General features: G+C 36.0%; 1 protein-coding gene and 1 pseudogene across 6 annotated transcripts in view; one reads left to right on the top strand and one right to left on the bottom strand.

Moving 5' to 3' along the window:
• The window catches only part of ZNF638 (zinc finger protein 638), a 130515-nt gene extending 113926 nt beyond the window's left edge, over window positions 1-16589 (top strand). For 5 of the 6 annotated variants that reach the window (XM_043468227.1, XM_043468225.1, XM_043468230.1 and 2 more), the window contains 7 exons: window positions 5501-6719; window positions 7319-7384; window positions 9213-10167; window positions 10976-11080; window positions 13818-13916; window positions 14631-14749; window positions 16269-16589. In XM_043468227.1, the coding sequence (XP_043324162.1) occupies window positions 5501-6719; window positions 7319-7384; window positions 9213-10167; window positions 10976-11080; window positions 13818-13916; window positions 14631-14749; window positions 16269-16334 (2629 nt within the window). In that variant the 3' untranslated portion in view covers window positions 16335-16589. The remainder of the gene's footprint in view (window positions 1-5500; window positions 6720-7318; window positions 7385-9212; window positions 10168-10975; window positions 11081-13817; window positions 13917-14630; window positions 14750-16268) is intronic. The other variant, XM_043468226.1, reaches the window with a different exon arrangement.
• LOC122442822 lies at window positions 15132-15324 on the bottom strand (annotated as a pseudogene).
• Window positions 16590-21478: the final 4889 nt, after the last annotated feature.

Genomic DNA, 21478 nt, shown 5'->3' with positions numbered 1-21478 from the left:
TTATATTTTCAGAGGTTGAAAGTTTGTTCTTCAGAGTCTATACAAACTAGTAACTTGCCACTTTTTTGGACTGCATATGGTATATCCTCTGCTTAGTGACTTTCTCATCCTGATAAATATCATACTCATTACCACCTTTGTCCCACCAATGAATAAACCCCCGTTTTACTGCTTATCACTGGGAATCACCCATTGAGAATTCCTTTCCCTTTTATAGTAAGGAGTTTACCCTTATCTCCCAGTCAGTTGTAGTAAGAGCTTATCAATTTGAAGGAGTTTGAGTGTTTAAATATGGGAAGTTTATCTTATTTGATACACTGCCTAATTATAAGATGCCTGAAAAACAGAACGTCTTACAAGTTTTTGTCTCAATTTTTATAAAATGAGACTTTTAAATGATAAAGCTGATTACAGGTATCAGTTCAGTTCAGTTCAGTTGCTCAGTCGTGTCCGACTCTTTGCGACCCCATGAATCGCAGCACGCCAGGCCTCCCTATCCATCACCAATTCCTGGAGTTTACTCAAACCCACGTCCATCGAGTTGGTGATGCCATCCAGCCATCTCATCCTCTGTCGTCCCCTTCTCCTCCTGCCCCCAATCCCTCCCAGCATCAGGGCCTTTCCAGATGAGTCAACTCTTCTCATGAGGTGGCCAAAGTACTGGAGTTTCAGCTTCAGCATCAGTCCTTTCAATGGACACCCAGGACTGATCTCCTTTAGGATGGACTGGTTGGATCTCCTTGCAGTCCAAGGGACTCTCAAGAGTCTTCTCCAACATCACAGTTCAAAAGCATCAATTTTTCGGTGCTCAGCTTTCTTTATAGTCCAACTCTCCCATCCATACATGACCACTGGAAAAAGCATAGCCTTGACAAGACGGACCTTTGTTGGCAAAGTAATGTCTCTGCTTTTTAATATGCTATCTAGATTTGTCATCACTTTCCTTTCAAGGAGTAAGCGTCTTTTAATTTCATGGCTGCAGTCACCATCTGCAGTGACTTTAAAAGTGACATCTCAAAGCTTTTTGGGTTCCAAAATCACTGCAGATTACAAGTATATTTATAAGCAATAGATTTGCTATATGTGTTCACACAGACTTTTTTAAGTTGCACATCATCGTACCAGTTACATTTACATGCCTAAGATGTAGAAACCAATTGCAGTGTTTGCTATAAAATAAATAACAGTGCCACATGTGATAATATAGATAGACCTGCAGTTTGGGCACAGTAACTGGCTGGTAAGTAAGTTGGCTCTTCCAAAAATCCACTTTATATATTTCACTTGACAGTTTCTTTCATGTGTGAAAGAATAGTTATTGTATGTGTTTTGGTCATTTTCTCTTTCATTGTTTTGACTTTTAAAATCAGGTGTGTCTTAATTTACAGATAGTTGTCTGAGCTTATGAAAATAATTTTTAAAGTTCTAGCACTAATAATTTTTAAATTTCCATTTTTCAGTCATTTTTTTCTGATATATGTATGACATTAGAGAAAAGAGATGTGGGATATTGCTGAAGACTTGACATTTCTTTTTTCTCTCTCTTTTTTATTCACATTTCTTTATTGGGGTGATCCTGAGAAAATACTGGTGCTTATTATATTTTTTTTTGTTAAATTCATTAATATGATCCTCTTGTTTATAGTTACTGTAAAGGGTTTCCTTTTTAAAAGAAATCTCACATGGATATATTAATAATTTAATAAAATTCTGCATTTTACCTGTTCTAACTGCCCTCCATGTCAGCATTATCTATCATGTGATTAAAACTGCAAATAAGGATGCAAAATGAAGTGTTTGCAAGTTCATTAATAATGTTGGGAAAAACTCAGTGGCTGTAACTAGTATTCAGTGTTACGTCTCATTCTAAAGTTTCTTGGAAGTTTGTTGTGTTCAGTCGCTAAGTCGTGTCTGACTTTGCAACCCAATGGACTGCAGCATGCCAGGCTTCCCAGTCCTCTACTGTCTCTCCTGGAGTTTGCTCAAGCTCATGTCCATTGAATCAATGATGCCGTCCAACCATCTCATCTGCTATCAACCCCTTCTCCTGCCCTCAATCTTTCCCAGCATCAGGGTCTTTTCCAATGAGTCAGCTCCTCCCATTGGCTAAAGTATTAGAGATTTCAGCATCAGTCCTTCCAATGAATATTCAGGATTGATTGCCTTTAGGATTGACTGATTTGATCTCCTTGCTGTCCAAGGGACTCTCAAAAGTCTTCTCCAGCACCACAATTTGAAAGCATCAGTTCTTCAGCACTCAGCCTTCTTTATGGTCAAACTCTCACATCATACATGGCTACTGGAAAAACCTTCGCTTTGTCTATGTGGACCTTTGTCAGCAAACTGATGTCTCTACTTTTTAATATACTGTCTAGGTTTGTCATAGCTTTTCTTCCAAGGAGCAAACAATCCATTTAATTACATGGATGCAGTCACCATCCACAGTGATTTTGGAGCCCAGGAAAATAAAATCTATCACTTGTTTGTACATTTTCCCCATCTATTTGCCATGAAGTAATGGGACCCAATGCCATGGTCTTCATTTTTTGAATGTTGAGTTTCAAGGCATCTTTTTCATTCTTTCACCCTTACCAAGAAACTCTTTAGTTCCTCTTCACTTTGTGCCATTAGAGTGGTATTATCTGCATATCTGAGGTGGTTCTACTTCTCCTGGCAGTCTTGGTTCAAGCTTGTGATTCATCAAGCCCGGCATTTCATATGACGTACTTTGCATATAAGTTAAAGAGACAGGGTAATAATATATAGCCTTGACTTACTCCTTTCCCAGTTTTGAACCAGTCTGTTCTATTTCTGGTTCTGTTACTTCTTGACCTGCATACGGGTTTCTCACAAGGCAGGTAAAGTGGATGAAGTAGATGTTTTTCTGGAACTCTTGCTTTTTTGATGATCTAACAGATGGTGGCAATTTGATCTCTGGTTCCTCTGCCTTTTCTAAATCTAGCTTGAACATCTGGAAGTCCTTGGTTCATGTATTGTTGAAAACTCGCTTGGAGAATTTGGGGCATTACTTTGCTAGCATGTGAGATGAGTGCAATTGTGCGGTAGTTTGAACATTCTTTGGCGTTGCCTTTCTTTGGGATTGGAATGAAAACTGACCTTTTCCAGTTCTGTGGCCACTGCTGAGTTTTCCAAATGTGCTGGCATATTGAGTGCAGCACTTTATCAGCACCATGTTTTAGGATTTGAAATAGATCAACTGGAATGCCGTCACCTACCCTAGCTTTGTTCGTAGTGATGCTTCCTAAGGCCCACTTTACTTTCACACCCCAGGATGTCTGGCTCTAGATGAGTGACCATACCATCATGGTTATCTGGATCATTAAGACTTTTTTTTACAGTTCTTCTGTGTATTTTTGCCACTTCTTAATCTCTCCTGCTTCTGTTAGGTCCTTACAGTTTCTGTCCTTTATTGTGCAAACATGGAAAATGTGTGTATGGTGTTAATCTTTGATCTCATGGCCAGCTTTTATTGTATACCTTCTCTGAACGTTTTGAAACCCTGCTGTTATGGTGGGATGGGGATAGGACGGGGATGGGAAATTAGATACCTCTGTACTGAATCCTGCCTTCGTGAAGTCCTTTTTTGGTCTAGTTTCCAGAATATGATTTTGTTTTCTTTGATCTTTTAAGAGACTGATTTTTTGACTCTGGTGTTAATAATTTCACTTATTTGACTTCTCAAACTTACTCTCCAAGTTAACTTGGTGAACACTGAAGCTTTTTCCATATTAGCCAGAAAACTAGATACTATTTGAATCCTGTGAAGAAAGCAGTATAATTTTAAAAGACTGACACACAAGAACAAATACAGAATTAAGCTATTTTCCCAAGTAGACTCATGCTGTCTGTCCGAAGTGTGGACCTACATACGGATTCATTATGTTAAAAAAGATAATAGCTTTTTAAATTTACTGACAAAATGTAAATATGGTAAACAGGAAGGATTTGCTATATCCTAGAGCCAGGAATCAAAATCACCGTTTTTCTCTTTCTAAAGCCCGATAAATTGGTAGTTTCATGTAGCTCTAACTTGTAAGCCTTTAGGGTTAATGCGCAGTTCTATAATGAGGCAGGAATTTGAATTAAATCATTATTGGAAATCAGTCTCTTAAAAATGAAACTTATAAATGAAGTTATAAATTTATAATTTAAAAATGAAAACTCACCTTTTGAGAAGTAATATTTACATGACTGCTTTAATTGAATATTAAAGACTTCACAGCTTTTTCTTTATCATATTTGTGCTTGGCAACAAGTTTTTTTTTTTTTTTTTGGCAACAAGTTTTTTCTTCACTTGTGTTAAGAATTTGAGACATCAAAAATCAGCCATTTTATATTTTAGTATAAGGTATGCGAATTATTTCAAATAAAAGTCTTTAAATCATTTCAGGATACAAAGGGTAGCTTATATAGATGAATAGAATATTATTTGATTAAAGTCTGGTTACTGACTTTTTAACTTAAATAAATTCTTGAAACTCTTTGCCTTAACAGCTTTCGTATTCAAGAGGTGTTTCTCTGATCTCTTAGGAAAGTTTTCTCCTTTGGAATTTTAAGTTCACCATCTTTGAGGGAGGAAGGAATTGTTTATTGGCTCATATGATTAGACCCTAATATGATAGCAGTTTTTCCAAACTTTTAAAATATTATTAATGTCTCAGGACACAGGTAATACATCATCTTGCGGTAACTGAAGAGTAGTGTATCTTTAATTATTCTCTATAACTGGAACGATTTAACATCTTCTTGTGATATAGCAAAGGCACCTACATACTTTATAATAAGACTACCTGTTTATGTAAAGGTGATCCTATCAGCTTTGCCATAAACTTAATTTCTGACAAGAGTATTTAAAAGATATTTCCCAAGAAAGTTTTCTTGTAGGTATTACTAATAAATATAGTTCTTGGGAGATTAAAAACAAATCTGTTTCACATCCTAAAGAAAGAGGTGACATATTAAGAGTGTGAACTTGCACTTTCTCTTTATGTTCCTTTTTGGTAAGGCTCACTTAGAAAATTGTAAATTTTAAAGCATGAGTCATTAGTTTTATGAACCATGAACTTATTTTACTGTTGGGAAGATAGGATCTAATAATAATTTGCAATGTCTTGAATTCACATTCAGCCTTCTAATATCAGGGGGGGAAATGACACAGAAGGGGAAAAACTGGTTATAACTTACGTGGGTAAAAAGTTCATATCAGTAGTCATAATATTGCAATTATTTCATTGAGCTAAAAAGAAATCATTAGTGCAGTGGAGGCTCTTTTTAAAATTTTATGTTATCTATAAATTTACATCAAAACTTCTTAACCATTTTAATGTTGATTGACTGGATTTCCCAGTGCTTATCGCTATTGCATTAGGAAGTTTTAACAGTTAGCATTGGCAGGGTTATTTATGATGGTTGAATTCTCATCATAGTTTGATTTTTGTTTGTGTTTTTGTTTGTATTTTTTGTTTTTAAATACTTTTAGCCCTGACTTGAAAGACAGTCCAGTTGATGAAAGTGAGGTGCAAACAGCAGCTGATAGTCCCTCTATTAAACCTAGTGAGGTTGAAGAAGAATCTGTTCCCAACGTTCAAACAGGAACTTTTATACAGCAGAAAGAGCCTTTTAAGGAAGAACCAGAAAAAACACTATGTGTCTCTGATTTTGCTCTTGAAACATTTGAAGTTGAAACTCAAGGAGAGGAGGTCAAAGTGGAAATTCCTCTTGTAGCGTCCACGTCAGCCAGTATTGACTTATTCACTGAAAATGTAGGGGACTCTGTTTTAAATCAGCAGGTATATACCATTGACTTTGAGAAGGAAGAGACAGAAATTATTAACCCGGAAACAGAGTTATCAACATGTGATAATACATTTATAGAAGAAAAGAACATCAAAGGAATTCTAGAAGACTCTCCATCTGAAGCAGATTTCTTTTCTGGGATTACACAGTCTGTGATAGAAGCTGTAGCTGAAGTAGACAAACAAGAAACTGTTTCAGAAATAGTACCATCTACTTGTGTTGTGGCCTTAGTACCTGGAATTTCTACTGGGGATGAGCAAGCAGTGAGCACAAAGGGAATTTCTGAAAAAACTAACATGGATGAGAAGGAGGAGAATGAATTAAATACTAAGGAAGCCAGAATGGATCTGAAAATAGGAAGAGAGAAGGCTGAGAAGAATGATAGGATGGTTACAGAGAAGCTGGATAAGGTTGTAGCTGCAGTGAAAGAAAAACCTGCAGAAAACTCAGTGACCAAGGCATGTCCAAATAAAACAGTGGTTCAGGCCAATAAGCCTGATGAAACTAGTAAAATTAGTGTGCTGGTTGCATCAAGTGCATCTAGCAGTAAATCAGGCATCAAGGCTGATGTGGTCTCTTCTACAAAGGCAAAAGCTACAGCTTCAAAATCTGAAAACCAGAAAAGTTTTCTAAAATCCGTACTCAGAGATCAAATAAATGCTGAAAAGAGGCTTTCAGCCAAGGAATCAGGTCTACTTAAAGCTACAAGTGCCAGGTCAGGCTTGGCTGAAAACAGCAGTAAATTAAAACCCATTCAGAGCGGTGTTACCAGAGGAAGCAGTGGAAGGATCTCGGCCCTGCAAGGCAAAGATTCTAAACTGGATTACAGGGATGTTACAAAACAGCCTCAGGAAACAGAGGCTAAACCTTCAGTCATGAAACGGGATGACAGCAACAATAAGGTGAGGAGGGTAGGAAGAATGGCTAAGTGTCTTTGAAGTGATAAGTCTCTCTATTGTAGCTAAGGAGTAGGAGATGTAATTCCGTTTTATACGTTCATCTCCTCACTCCTTTTGCCCCCAAACTCCCTTTTCCCTTTCTTAAATGACTCCATTGATTTAAGCCAGTAGACAGTTAGAATAATAAGCTCAAATTTGTAATTAACATGTGAAAGCATTATTTGGATAAAATATGGTCAGTAATAAAACTTTGAATTAAAAAAAAATTCTTCAGTGAATCTCCTGCAGTGATTTAACATCCTGCTTCTGAAATGGGAAACTGTTTTTTCTTTTAAATTGAAGCTTCATTTATCAACTTACTGATAGACATTGTAGCTATTGAGAAGAAAAGATCAGTGAAACTGATTTTAACTACAGTTTATGGAGATGATGCCTGTACTGTTAAAATGATTGTTGACTTCACTTGAAATACCTATTAAATATTTGTATAATTAAATGTGTTTGGGTAATATTTGCTTTCTGCATTCTCTTTTTGGTTTTAAAGGACATTAATAATCTAGCTGTAAATTTTGTTTTTCTGTGTTTCTTATTTAATATTTCAGACTCTGACAGGGCAAAACACTAAGAATCCTAAAAACACCACTGGTAGAAGTTCAAAATCCAAAGAGGTAAGAAACAGTCATAATATGGACCCATCTGTTCCATCATTCCATGAGAGTTTGTCTACCTTGTAATTTGTGTCTCTCCTATAGTAATTAGCTTGGTATAGAGCAAGGGACAGGAATGAGATATTTTACTTTTGACCTTACTACCAGTTTGTTTTCTGACCTTGAGCTAAGCTAAATAGTTTGTGTTCTTAGTGTGGGGCAAAAAGTTATACAAGGATGGAAAGGGAATTAGAAAGGGAGACACCTACAATCTCCTCTCAGTAGGAGTTAGGTTATAATACAGAGTAAAGTCTTGTGTGTAAAGGAGATTGACTTTTGACTGGAGTCCTCTCCCAATTTGTGGTCCTTTTGGTATGGTTCAGTTTACCCTAACTAGATGGACTCTAAGGGTTACTGACATCTACTGCCAAATAAACATACTATAATTTTTATTTGGCTAGTTGGTATTTTAGGTTTCTGTTACTCATAGATTATTTTTTCAGTTATTTTACATTTTTCTTCTGGTAGGGGATAAATTTGAACCGATTTTATTAGGGCAGGGAGAAGTGTTACTAGTTTAAAAAGCCACAAGTAAGGATTATGGTTTGTTTCATGGCTTAATAAATTGATCATACAATTGTGTACAGATTCCTTCTCCTGCCTCCAAATTAATGGGGTATGTATTCTAATGCCATTATTATGTTTGCTGGTAATTGACCATTGATAGCATACTAAATGTGTAGGAGGCCTGCCAGGAATTGATTTTCTTTAGTATTGGCACCATTTTTCAAATCACAGATAACTCTTTTTTTTACATGTAGTTATATTTGTCATTAAGGCTTAGTAATAAGTTTTCCATGTAACTTTCTCAAAACATAAACCTTATATAGGCATACCTTAGAGATATTACAAATTTGGTTCCAGACTGCCATAGTAAAGTGAATATCACAGTAAAAGTGAGTCACATGAATTTTTTGGTTTCCCAGTGCATGTATGTTATGTTTGTACTATACTGTACTCTTGTTAAGTGTGCAGTTGCATTGTGTCTTAAGAAAATGTACATACCTTAATTTTAAAATACCTTATTGCCAAAAAACACTTAACTATCATCTGAGCCTTAAGTAACTCAATCTTTTTGTAAATAGAAACATCAAAGATCACTAACTAGAGATCATCATAACAAATATAATAATGACGAAAAAGTTTGAATAATGTGAGAATTACTGAAATGTGACAGAGACATGAAGTTAGCAGATGCTGTTGAAAAAGTGGCACCAGTACACTTGCTTATCACAGGGTTTTCACGAATCTTCAGTTTGTAAAAAATGTATCTGCAAAGTATGCCAGTATCTTAATATTGCATATCTTAAAATATGTATTATATGTGTAAATTCATCAGTGGAACAATCTAGTTAGCTGTTAATTTTCTGGTTTCATTTGAAGTGCTTTTAGTAGTCTATGAAGTCTCCAAAACTCTTGCTAGATATCATTTAACATATGGAAGTTGTAAGCTTTGACATTATATTGTTTGATAAGTGCTTTAAATGCAGTATTTTTGTGCATCATATTTTAAAACTCATACATCATTTAGGTAATAATTTTAATCTTACTTAAATTGAATTGACACTGTTAGGATTTACCTTAGGCATTGTTTACTCTTTGGCTTTTTGTGGCTTTGAAAAATAATTTCAGCTTTAGGAAACATCTCTATGCTGAAACTCTCATACTGTCTCTTGAAATTCTCGCAAATGATAGATATGTCATGCACATTTATTGAAACTATTTGGGACCTAGCGAGTTATCAGCAGTTGTTCACAATTCTGATTTTTTAAAAAAATTTTTCCAACAGGAACCTTTATTTCCATTTAATTTGGATGAATTTGTTACTGTGGATGAGGTTATAGAAGAAGTAAATCCTTTTCAAGTCAAGCAGAATCCACTGAAGGGAAAAAGGAAAGAAGCTCTCAAAAATACCCCTTCCTCTGAACTGAACTTGAAGAAGAAGAAGGGAAAGATCTCTGCTCCTCGTGTGGTTGAGGGAGAGTTATCTTTTGTAACACTGGATGAGATTGGGGAAGAGGAAGATGCAGCCGCACAGCTAGCACAAGCTCTGGTCACTGTGGATGAAGTAATTGATGAGGATGACATCAATGTGGAAGACATGGTTAAAAATTCAAACTCACTTCTTACATTAGATGAGTTAATTGATCAAGATGATTGCATTTCTCACAGTGAAACTAAAGATGTTACTGTGCTCTCTGTGGCTGAAGAGCAAGATCTTCTCAAACAGGAACGCTTGGTAACTGTGGATGAAATTGGGGAAGTAGAAGAGCTACCTTTAAATGAGTCGGCAGATATCAGTTTTGCTGCTTTAAATACTAAAGGAGATGAGGGAAATACTGGAAGGGATTCTATTGGGTTCATTTCTTCTCAGATGCCTGAAGACCCTTCTACTTTAGTTACTGTAGATGAAATACAGGATGACAGCAGTGATCTGCATTTAGTGACTTTAGATGAAGTAACTGAAGAGGATGAAGACTCTCTGGCAGATTTTAACAACCTTAAAGAAGAGCTTAATTTTGTTACTGTTGATGAAGTTGGGGAGGAAGAAGATGGAGACAATGATTTAAAAATTGAGTTAACACAGAGGAAAAATGACCATCCCACTGATAAGAGAGGTGATAGAAAAAAGAGAACTGTGGACAAAAAGAAGACAAAACTTGAAGCTTTGTCTCAAGTGGGCCCAGTAAATGAGAATATTATGGAAGAAAATCCGAAAACCGTGATTGAAAGACGTTCATCAGGTAGATACTTAGAAGTGGTAATTTTTTTTTTATGAGAGGACTACATTTAAATTTTTTAAAATATATTTTATAGTATTACTGATAATGTCATTTTTAGCCAACAGATAGTTGTGGCCAAGTGATATTTTCCAAAGAAATATGTTCAAGATTCACTAAGTTGTCTTAGTTCAGATCTTAGGCCTAAGTTACTGTATCTCAAGGAAAAAATAACAAAAACAGAAGGCAAACTAGGGTACCCAGATTAGAATTGGAATGACAGTGTTATATTTGTATTATTGAGAATAATACAGCTTTGGTAAGTAGAAGGCTATTTATGTCTGACTGCCTCTTAGTTTTTGCTTAGACATAGAATTCAGGAAAAAGTTTGTGAAGGTACCATTTCACTTTTAAGTAATATTTTGATGGTATACAATGATAGGTCAGTTCACTTTTAGTACTTTAGGGAGAGCAAGATAATTTCCAATATAGAAATCTTGAGCGATTTAGCCATACTAAGAGTACAAAATACTAGAAAGATCCCACAGACTTGTGGAACAAAATAGAAAAAAATGTGTGTAGGTTCTTTAAGAAAAGCAGGTAGCAAAGTATAGTTTTGGTCAAGATAAATGGGAAAATGAAAGGAGAATCCTTAGACTAATGCTGAGTGTTTTAAAATAGAATTCTCCTATTTTTTTTGATTAGAAATAGGTTTCCTTTCCAAATTTGTATAGTCTGTATTTTTTGCAAAGAAGTATTAAAGTTGTTATTCAGAATTAAAACTAATTTAAACACTGTTACTGTTGTAATAAATTAGACTTTCTCTTTAAAGCTACAGTGCCAACCAAGAGAGTTAGAATTGGAAAAATGCCACCATCAGAAAAAGCTGTCACAATGGAACCAGTGAAAGATGAAGAGGCCTTCCAAATTAGTGAAGGTAAACTAAGATTAATTGAAGTGGGAGAGAGAGTAACACGACATGAGGTGGTGGTGGTTAAAGTTCCAAAGATCTACTAAGAAAAGTATCGAAAAATATTGAACAGGGCAAGGGATGGGAGTGAGGGGAGGCAGGCTATTAATAATTAGATCTGGGTAAAGGTTTTTATCTTTGCATTAAAGTGATTAGTGGAGTGGGATAATAGAATAATAGGCGATCCTGTTGTAATTTGTTACTAATTTTCATGGAAATGATCCATGAAAGGTTATTCTGACCATGTTGCAGCATCAAGTAGGGATCGTTTACTAGCTAATTGTTACTTGTGGACCAGGCTTCTCTGTCCATGGATTCTCCAGGCAGGAATACTGGAGTGGGTTGCCATGCCTTTCTCCAATGTCTGTTACATTCATAGCAAAATGCTGAATTCCTTGTACCATTGTCTCTGCAGCATCCTCATTGCCCTCTTGCTTTTGTATCCCATGTTCTCTAAGGAAAGTTCGCCAGCGGTGATGCAGTCCAGGCTTGTTGACCTAGCTCCCAGCTGGGTCCTCTGTGCTGCTCCACAGTTTGTCTAGGCCTCCTTCCTTTCCCGTTTCCTAACCAGGTGTGATAGAAACTTGAAACCCTTCTGCTTTTTGTCAAACTGGATAAAGTTTTTTTCGTTTTAGTTTTACTTGATTTCTCTGTATCATTTGTTACTGTTGATCATGTGCTCTTTCTTGATGCTCTCTCTCTTGGCTAAGTGGGTACTCCTCCTTTGTCTGTTCTTCTCCATTAACCTCTCCTTGATACCAAACCATAGTCAGTGGTTTTGTTGTTGTTTAGTTGTTCAGTTGTGTCCAGCTCTTGTGACCCCACAGACTAGTCTGCCAGGTGCCTCTGTCCACAGGATTTCTCAGGCCAGGTTACTGGAGTGAGTTGCTGTTTCCTTCCTCAGAGGATCTTCCCAACCCAGGGGTTAAACCATGTCTCCTGCATTTCAGGCAGATTCTTTACCACTGAGCCACCAGGGAAACCCAGTCAGTGGTTTTACTAACTGACAAATGCTTCTAGCATGATTTCATCAGAGCTTTTCCCCCCTCAGGATTTCTATTGTGATGCGGCAGCTTCAGCTATCAGCTTGCTTAGTACTGCCTCATTTCCACAGAAAAATAAAGAAAGGATCACTTCTTTACTGCTTTTGTAACCATTTATTTTCATTATTGGGCAATATGTTTGATGAAGAACCTAGCTTAAGAAAGTCATTTCTTAAACAATTTTAAATTTAAAATAATTGTTTTAATCTTTTAATTATTATATAACTATATATATTAATAATACATGTCATTGTTGTTTTTATTATTAGATAAATTGTGCCTTTGGAATGGTAGGAGCAAATATGTTTGAGAAAGCTTGTTACTCTGGTAAGGGAATAAATTCTTACAGCAAGAGATTGGAGGCTGTTTTAACCATCAAGTCAAGAAAAGGGAGACAGTCTTTTTAATCAACTCTTTGGGACTTGATGACTGTTAAAAGGAATAAAAGAAGAGTAAATAATGAATTCAATAGTTTCTAACCATCCCCTCAGATGTGGTAAACAGTGGCCCAGTTACATGGGCAGAGCACTGAACTTGAAGTCACAAATCTCCCCTCACTTCCTGGCTATGCAACTTTGAACAAAATCAGTTTTTTACCTCTTGTGGTTTTTCTTTCTCCATTGTGAAGAAATATGGATAATAATGATTTGACCTGCCTATCTCACATGTGTTAAAAGCCAAATGGGATATATATATGAAAAAGATTTGTCAAGTGCTATATAACAGTTAGGTATTTCACCTACTGAGGGTAACTAGAATTGCTTGGAACCAGTTTTTGGTTTTGTCTTCCCCCAAGATCATATTATGCAGTCTGCTGATAACGTTGAGTTCTTTCTTAGATGTTAATTCACTTTGCTGGATTTGAATGTTTGTAATTTTACTTGTGATTCAGTCTAACAAGGGCCTCAGTCCATCAGTGTAGACTCTGTTTTTCTTGGTTGGAATGGCTTCTATAGAGGCCATCAGAATTATTCTCTGCTCGTGTGCTTTTCCCTTTAATCTACACTCTTCTCCCAAGCCAGCACTTTTGCATCACATGCTAACTGTTATCCATAATGTAGAACTTGAACTTCTCCCATTAACCTTTGAATTTTTTCTGGAATCATGTATAAATATGCTGTTAAACTTCAGTCCCATATCCTTAAGTTCATTTAATAAGGTTGAACCAATTTACCCATTTATTCCTTATATGAAGACTCTTGGAAAAATAGTTGGGTGAGAAAGATTTACTTAGAGAGATGATCCATAAATTAGTCTTTGAAGGCAGAGATTATCTGATATTAGCCTCACAAAATCTAGAAATGAACCTATTTGCAGTGAAGGAATGGAGATGCAGATGTAAAGAATGGACTTTGTAGACACAGTTGGGGGAGAGAATGAGTGGGATGAATGTAGAAAGTAGTATCAACATATATACACTATTGCGTGTGAAGTGGATAGTTGGTAAGAAGTTGCTGTGTAACACAGGGACCCAGTCTGGCGCTCTGTGATGACCTGGAAGGGTGGAATGGGAGGGAGGGAGGGGATGTATATATATACATAATTATGGCTGATTCGCGTTATTGTATAGCAGAAACCAACACAACTTTGTAAAAATTAAAGACAAATCTGTAAATCTATTTTGAGTAACTTTTTTTCTTTGAAAAATTTAATGACTTTAGTTGGTGAAGAATCTGGATTAGAGGATTCAGAACCAGAACAGAAACGCAAGAAGATTGAGGACGCTTCAGGGAGATCAATGGCACCTGATGTCCCTGAAGGTAAAGTAAAAATAACATTTTTCCTTATTCACGTGAAATAAAAATTCAGTATTATAATAAGTATTCTGCTGTTTAGATAAGTAATGTGGTGACCTTGCTTAGATGATTAGAGTGGAAATTAACAAGTTTTGCACACTGGCATTTCTGTGTTTTGACCTGGCAAAGATATTTTTATTGCACTCCTGAAGTCTGGGATATGTACTCTCTTTGCTGCTCTGGTAAAAATTGAGTTATACTTTCCCAGACAGAAATTATAGTTGAGTATTAGGACATGCTGGAAAAGCTTAGCTAGCAAACTTTGTTCATGGCCAGCTCAGATGAGCTGGGGGGCACCTTCTTTGTTTACCTAATATATTCCTCAAGTTGCCTGTCATTTTGCCTCTTCATACCATTATACCGTTTCTTTAAAAAAAAAACAAAAACAAAAAAACCCAGTGGATTCTTAAGAGATTTATTTCAAAGACTACCAGATTCTTTTCCAGTGCCCTGGCATCCTGGAAGCTCTGGGATATTGTAGAATTCATTTAAAAATAAAGACCTCAGTTTTGTGACTAGAGGTTTAATTGCTCTTGACCGCTGTGTTTGTGTATATATAAATGTATGCTGTGCTTAGTATGTTCGTCATGTTTAGATAAATTTATTACACAGCTGTAGAAAAAATAACATTGATTTTTTTTCCCCTGCCTCTTCCCCTTCTCTTTCTGAATTTTCAAGATTTAGACTTTCTTGTACCGAAGGCTGGATTCTTCTGCCCAATTTGTTCCCTCTTCTACTCAGATGAAAAAGCAATGACGAATCACTGCAAGAGTACACGTCATAAGCAAAATACAGAGGTGAGTTCCTTATTCCTAACTCAGAATCTTCAGGTGTTGCTACCACAGTCAGAGTACTGAAGTACCCTTACAATGTACGTTCTTTCCCTTGGAACAACTTTTTAAGGTTTGTGCCAGTTTATTTGTGTCCTTCACTGTATCTTGCCACTAACTTCTAGCTTTTATTCCTTATTTTCTGGTAGCATTTGCCAGAATAGATTTTGTGTATTATTTGTCCCATGTGACACTCCATTAAAGTGTGGGAAACTATATAATCTGATGCCCTCTTGCAGAGTCATGGACACATAATGTATTAATGTTTTGGACTTGTCTAGCCAAAGAATCCACTTAACTTTATTTAAACCATTTCCTTACTTCCACTACCCCCTTTTGAAGTTGTATATCTTTGGGAAGCATTTAGATTACAACCCCAGAGAATCATCATTAGCCATAGTTGAAACTGGTTCTCATTTCCTCCTGAATGTTTGAGAGTTGCTCTATAGTATCCTCTATGTTTTTTTTTTTTTTTTTTCAATTAGCAATAATCACGCCTCGGATAAACCTCATTGGCTACGATACTGCCACTGTGCAAAGCTCCTCTATGTTTTATTTGTGGCACAGACACTCACCTAACATTCTTTGAGCTGTTATTTATTTGCTGGAAGCTTATTCAATCCCCCAGTCAACTTAAAGAGTATCTAAACCCAAGGATCTAATCCCCAAGATCACATAGCTAGTTAGGGGCAGATTTAGGATTTGAACCTACTTTTGTTTTATTTTAGGCTTGTGCCCTTTAACATTGTACTATGTTACCTGTGCTCTTAAGTTAACATATCACTTTTCCACTTGAAATCTTCCACTGGCTTCATATTACCCTTAGAATAATATCCAAACTTCTTATTGTGGGTCTTTAAGGCCCTACATGATCTGATTCTTTTCTGCTTTTCTGACCTCCTATTATTGCTCACTGTGTTCCAGCTTTTTTGTCTCTTTATTTTTCCTATATTAAAGGCCCCTTTGCACCTTTATATTGCTATTCTTTTGCCCTTTCGTTACCCCTTTTGTCTAACTGGTTCTTCATCATCTTTTAAATCCCAGCTCAAACAACAGCTTCCCTGAAAGGCCTTTGACAGAGAAAAGACCTAGCTAAAATAGAGAACTCCTCCCACCTACAAAGGATCAGTCTCATTTACTATACTTTCTTTCCCTTATAATACTTACTGCCACCCCCCAAATTATCTTAATTATTTCTTTATTATTTCTTTTTCCCCACTAGAATGTAAGCTCCATGAGGTAAAGGGTCTTACGTATCCTGTTGACCACTGAGTCCCCAAGCATCAATATAATGCATAGTATATCATAAATACCAGATGATTGATGAAAAGAAGTAATGTTAATGTAAGGCACTATGTTTCTTTAATCTTTATTTTGTAGGATCAAGCTTTATAAATTGTAAATACAATGAAATGTATTAGGTATAATTGTAACACAGCAAAGCAATATCTAATAAATATTTTATATTGTGAATTACTTTTAACAGAAGTTCATGGCCAAGCAAAGAAAGGAAAAGGAGCAGAATGAGGCTGAAGAAAGAAGCTCTAGGTGATTGAGGGGGTGGGGGGAAGAATTCATTAGAAATTTGTTTAGGGTCCAGTTGATTTGTGTATTTTTGTTATCACTTAATTTGTAATTTTTGTTTCAGAAGCAAATATTCATGTTGTACAAATTTCTGATTGCCCTTGATGTAGAGAGACTGATGGGGAAAGTATGATGGGTTTGATTTTTATATCAAATCATCAGGCATGGAGAAATATCTTTTAGAAGTGTTAAAATAAATGTTCCTACTGTATATTTAAAATACCATGTTGTGTTTGTGGCTGTTTTATTAAAGACTTGCTTGCCTCTGGTTGCAGACAGGCTTCTCTACAACCACTGTGACTTGGGGTGCTTGGGGATTCTTTCTTATGTTACTAGGAATCAAGGCATGAGTGTTTGGCTTTGCTTCAGCTATCCTTGTACAGGTCAAAGATTTCTTAAAATTTTCAGTTTTTTCTGGATAAAATTTAATTATGGCATGCTTAGCCCAGGTAGGTTTGAGTAAAACTTTGCTTGAGTTTTTTAATGGATTAGAAAGATACTTTTTCTGCTTCTGATAACAGCTGTTTTTGCCAGGATCCATTTAATGTGATTCCTAGCAAGTCATTTAATATTACCTTGAAACTGCAAAGACAGAACAACTTTTACTTCCTATAGACCACAGGAATTGCTTTGTAAACCATTTGAATTATTATTGAATATGTTCGTAGGGAGTTATAAAGGTGCAAAAAAGGAACTCACTGAATTGTTAGGTTCTGGACACAGTCCTGTACTGTGAAGTTGTAGATGAAACTGTGCTTTAGACACAAGCCTACTGACTTTGAATTTTTAATATCTGATCTTCCATCTCTCTATATTGCTGCTGTTTTAGTTGCTCAGTCATGTCCGCCTCTTTTGTGACCCTGTTAACTGTAGCCTGCCTGCCAGGGCCCTCCATCCGTGAAATTTTTCAGGCAAGCATATTGGAATGAGTAGTCATTTCCTTCTCCCAACCCAGGGATCAAACCTGTGGCTTCTGCATTGGCAAGCAGTTTCTTTACCATTAAGCCACCAGGGAAGCCCCTGTTTTTATTAGAATGCACCAATTAACAAAGAGGGTGAATGGAAGGAAACAAAAAACAACTACTTTTTTAGATCTCTTACTCCCATAACAGCGCACATTACCTCACAGTCAGCAAGAGTGAAATGAAGAACACAAGGCAGCATTTCTCTGTTGTTGCTCACCACACCAAGTGCACAATCGGTTCACATTTAACCACAGCCTGAGCAAAATGGCATAGTACCACATGCCACAAACTAAGGAATGGTGTGTGGAGAGGGATGGCTTGTGAATGCCATGAGTCTGTTACAATTATTAAAACCATATAGGTGAATGAGGTGACAAGAGAACTGTTAAAAGATTGGAGTATAAGGTGCTGGCAGGCACTTTCACTGCCAAGGCTTGCATTCATTCACTCCCTGGTATGGAACTTTTATTTTTGGCTGTGCCTTTGCCAGCAAAGATCCATCTAGTCAAAGCTATAGTTTTTCCAGTGGTCATGTATGGATGTGAGACTTAGACTGTAAAGAAAGCTGAGTGCCGAAGAATCGATGCTTTTGAACTGTGGTGTTGGAGAAGACTCTTGAGAGTCCCTTGGACTGCAGAGAGATCAAACCAGTCAATCCTAATGGAAATCAGTCCTGAATATTGAAACTCCAATACGTTGGCCACCTGATGCAAAGAACTGAGTCATTTGAAAAGACCCTGATGCTGGCAAAGATTGAAGGTAGGAGGAGAACGGGATGACAGATGATGAGATGGTTGGATGGCATCACTGACTCGATGAACATGAGTTTGAGTTACCTCCGGGAGATGGTGATGGACAGGGAGGCCTGGTGTGCTGCAGTCCATGGGGTCGCAAAGAGTCGGACACAACTGAGCAACTGAACTTAACTGAATTGTGGCTTGCAGGATCTCAGTTCCCCAACTAGGGACTGAACCCAGGGCATGGCAGTGAAAGCATAGTCCTAACCACTAGATCACCTGGGAGTTCCCTAATCATAAGAATTTAAATGTGAAACACTTATTTCCTTCAAATTAGTTATCGTGACATTGAGATTCTAAATTAAAAGGAACTGTTAAAGTGTGAAAGTATAGTAGAGGTGATTTATGTGTTTCATCCTAGTAACAGATGTTGATGTTTTCACTATATGTAGTAAACAGTGGTCTCTCTACTGCTGCCTGTATTTAAGACTGGGAGTTTTATCTTAGGGCTCCAAATATAAAAGATTTTTATTTATTTATATCCTCCCCCCCCCAAAATAAGCATATATTCTTTGCATATAATCTTAGAAGTATTCTAGACTTTTCCAGAAAAGCTTGGAAATATCTCCCTCCCTTTATTCACACTACATACATGGACTGTTATTTGCATAGTAGTTTCTGCTTACTAGTTAGTTAAGGGACATAATTGGATTACAGCTTTTATCATTTCATCATAGTTTGTATCATTTCTTTATCTAGACACCAGAACAAGAAAAGGTTGTGTTCAACATCTCTATAAAAGCTTTTAGATTTTTTACCCTTTCTGGCACAGAATGTGGAAGTTTGCCTCTCCAAAATGGCTCCTTTTGAGTTCTTTAAAAAAAAAAAGGTATGAGAGTCAGGTTTTAAAACTCAAAATTTTTATTTTAATGTTTTATTATATGATTGTAGAAAATATCAAGCATTTTAAAAAGAATACAGTAATTTATCTGTACATACTTAATTACCTAGTTTCACTTCTCATATTATTGTAAAGTAAATCTCAGCATGTCATTTTACCCATAAATGTTTCATTATGTATTTCTAAAAGATAAGGATTCTTAACCAATAATATGATTAAAAATATTTCTTAAATATAAATCAAGTTAAGGTTTTCTACTCTTTCATAAATGATTTTTCTTTTACTGTTTGAATCAAGATCAAAGTTAGATCCATATATTGTTAGTGTTCATAAGTCTTTTAAATTATTTTTAATATATAGACTGTCTTCTGGTATTCTATTTAATGAAGAAATGAGATACTCAGTTCTGTAAAGCCATGCTACTCAGAATTTGGTCTTTGGACCTAGGGCCAGTCCACAAACTGGTATTAGTACAGAAATTGAAAGAAAATTTATCATAGTTTGACAGAGACTGTCTCTTGGATCTAATAATTTTTAAAATTGGGCTTGTGGTTTTTGTTTTTTTATTTAAAAAATTGTACAAATACTAGTCTGTGATTGAAAAATAGGGGTAAAAACTAAACATGCATTACATAGTTTGAGAAGCAAATTTTAAGTATTTTAATTCATAAATCTTAGTATATTTGTTGCAAAACCTTTGCAATATTAGCCTGTTGATGTTCAAATTGTTTGATTTTTGGCCTTTTTGATTTGACTTTTCATTCTTTTTAACATGACACAGGTAGTTTTCATAGGTTCCTTGCTATTAGTATGTGAAGGTTTTGCAGACTCATTTTGTATACCTCCTGCCCTAGATCTGGAGTCAGCCATTTCTTAAAGAACAGTGGCTATTTAGGGTGTTCATTGCTTATATTTGGTTATTGCTCTTCAGTAGATGGAATTTGGAATTATATGTTTTGTTTTTAAAATAAAATGCATCATGAACTTCCTTGGTGGTCCAATGGCTAAGAGTCTGTGCTCCCAATGCAGGTGACCCAAGTTCAATCCCTGGTCAGGGAACTATATCCCACATGCCACGACTAAGACCGAATGTATTTAATCTCTTCTGTCTTAAATCTAAATCTTTCTTTGTCCTATGTTAGAAATTCTGATTCTTAAGGACATCAGTTAGAATTAACAATATCAAGAGCACAACATTGTGATTATTAAAAACAAAATTTTAAACTCAAAAGCTTTTCTATATCAAAAGAAACCATAAACAAAATGAAAAGATGACCCTCAGAATGGGAGAAAATGTTTGCAAACAAAGCAACCAACAAGATTAATCTCCAAAATAACTGGGCTGGCCAAAAGATTCTTTCAGGTTTTTCCAACCCGAGTGAACTTTTGGGCCAAAGCAATACACAAACAGCTCATGCAATTCAATGTCAAAAGAAACAACCCAACAAAAAACGGGTGAAAAATTTAAGTAGACATATCTCCAAAGAGACATACACATGGCCAAAAAAAGACATGAAAAGATGCTCAGCACCATTAATTATTAGAAAAATGCAAATCAGAACTACAATGAGGTATCACCTCAAACCAGTCGGAATGGCCATCATCCAAAAATCTATTAATACTGACAGTAAATGCTGAGGAGGGTGTGAAGAAAGGGGAAACCTCTACACTGTTGGGAAGGTAAATTGGTATAGCCACTTTGGAGAACTGTATGGAGGTTCCTCAAAAACCTAAAAATAGAGCTACCGTATCATTCAGCAATCCCAGTCCTGGGCATGTATCTAGAGAAAATCATAATTCAAAAAAATACATGCAGAGTGTTCATTGCAGTGTTATCTACAATAGCCAGGACATAGACGCAACCTAAATGTCCATCGACAGAGGAATGGATAAAAGAAGATGTGGTAGTGGTGCGTATCTACAATGGAATATTAGTTAGCCACAAAATAAGGATGAAATGATGTGATTTGCAGCAACATGAATGGACCTAGAGATTGTTACACAAGGTGAAGTAAGACAGAAAGACAAATACATGGTATCGCTTATAAGTGGAATCTAAGAAATGTTACAAATGAACTTACCTACAAAACAGAAGTATGTATTTGTATAACTGATTCACATTGCTGTATACCTGAAGCTAACACGACATTGTAAATCAACTGTACTCCAATAAAAATTAAAATTTTTTTCTATTTTCCTTTCACTTTGTCTTCAAAGTATAGGGCTTTCAAGTCACCTCCAATAGTTAACAGTTATGCTGCCATCTAGATTAACACTGAGGTTTATTTCATTTTTTGTTTCTAAGGGTTACCTTTTCAATTTAATTTTGTGTTACCTAAAACATTTTACATGGTTCTAAAGTCACACTTAAGAAGAAGCCTAGCTTCTATCTCCATTCTCTTGGTTTTCTTTCTGATACAAGTAACCTTTCTTTGTTAATTTTGTAATATATTTTTATGTATATATGCAGAGTCATACCCATAGGATAATCAGATAACCTTGTGCCGTT

This window comes from Cervus canadensis, chromosome 5 (genome assembly GCF_019320065.1).
Source record: "Cervus canadensis isolate Bull #8, Minnesota chromosome 5, ASM1932006v1, whole genome shotgun sequence".
NCBI lineage: Eukaryota > Metazoa > Chordata > Mammalia > Artiodactyla > Cervidae > Cervus > Cervus canadensis.
This window is presented reverse-complemented; position numbering and strand designations above follow the sequence as displayed.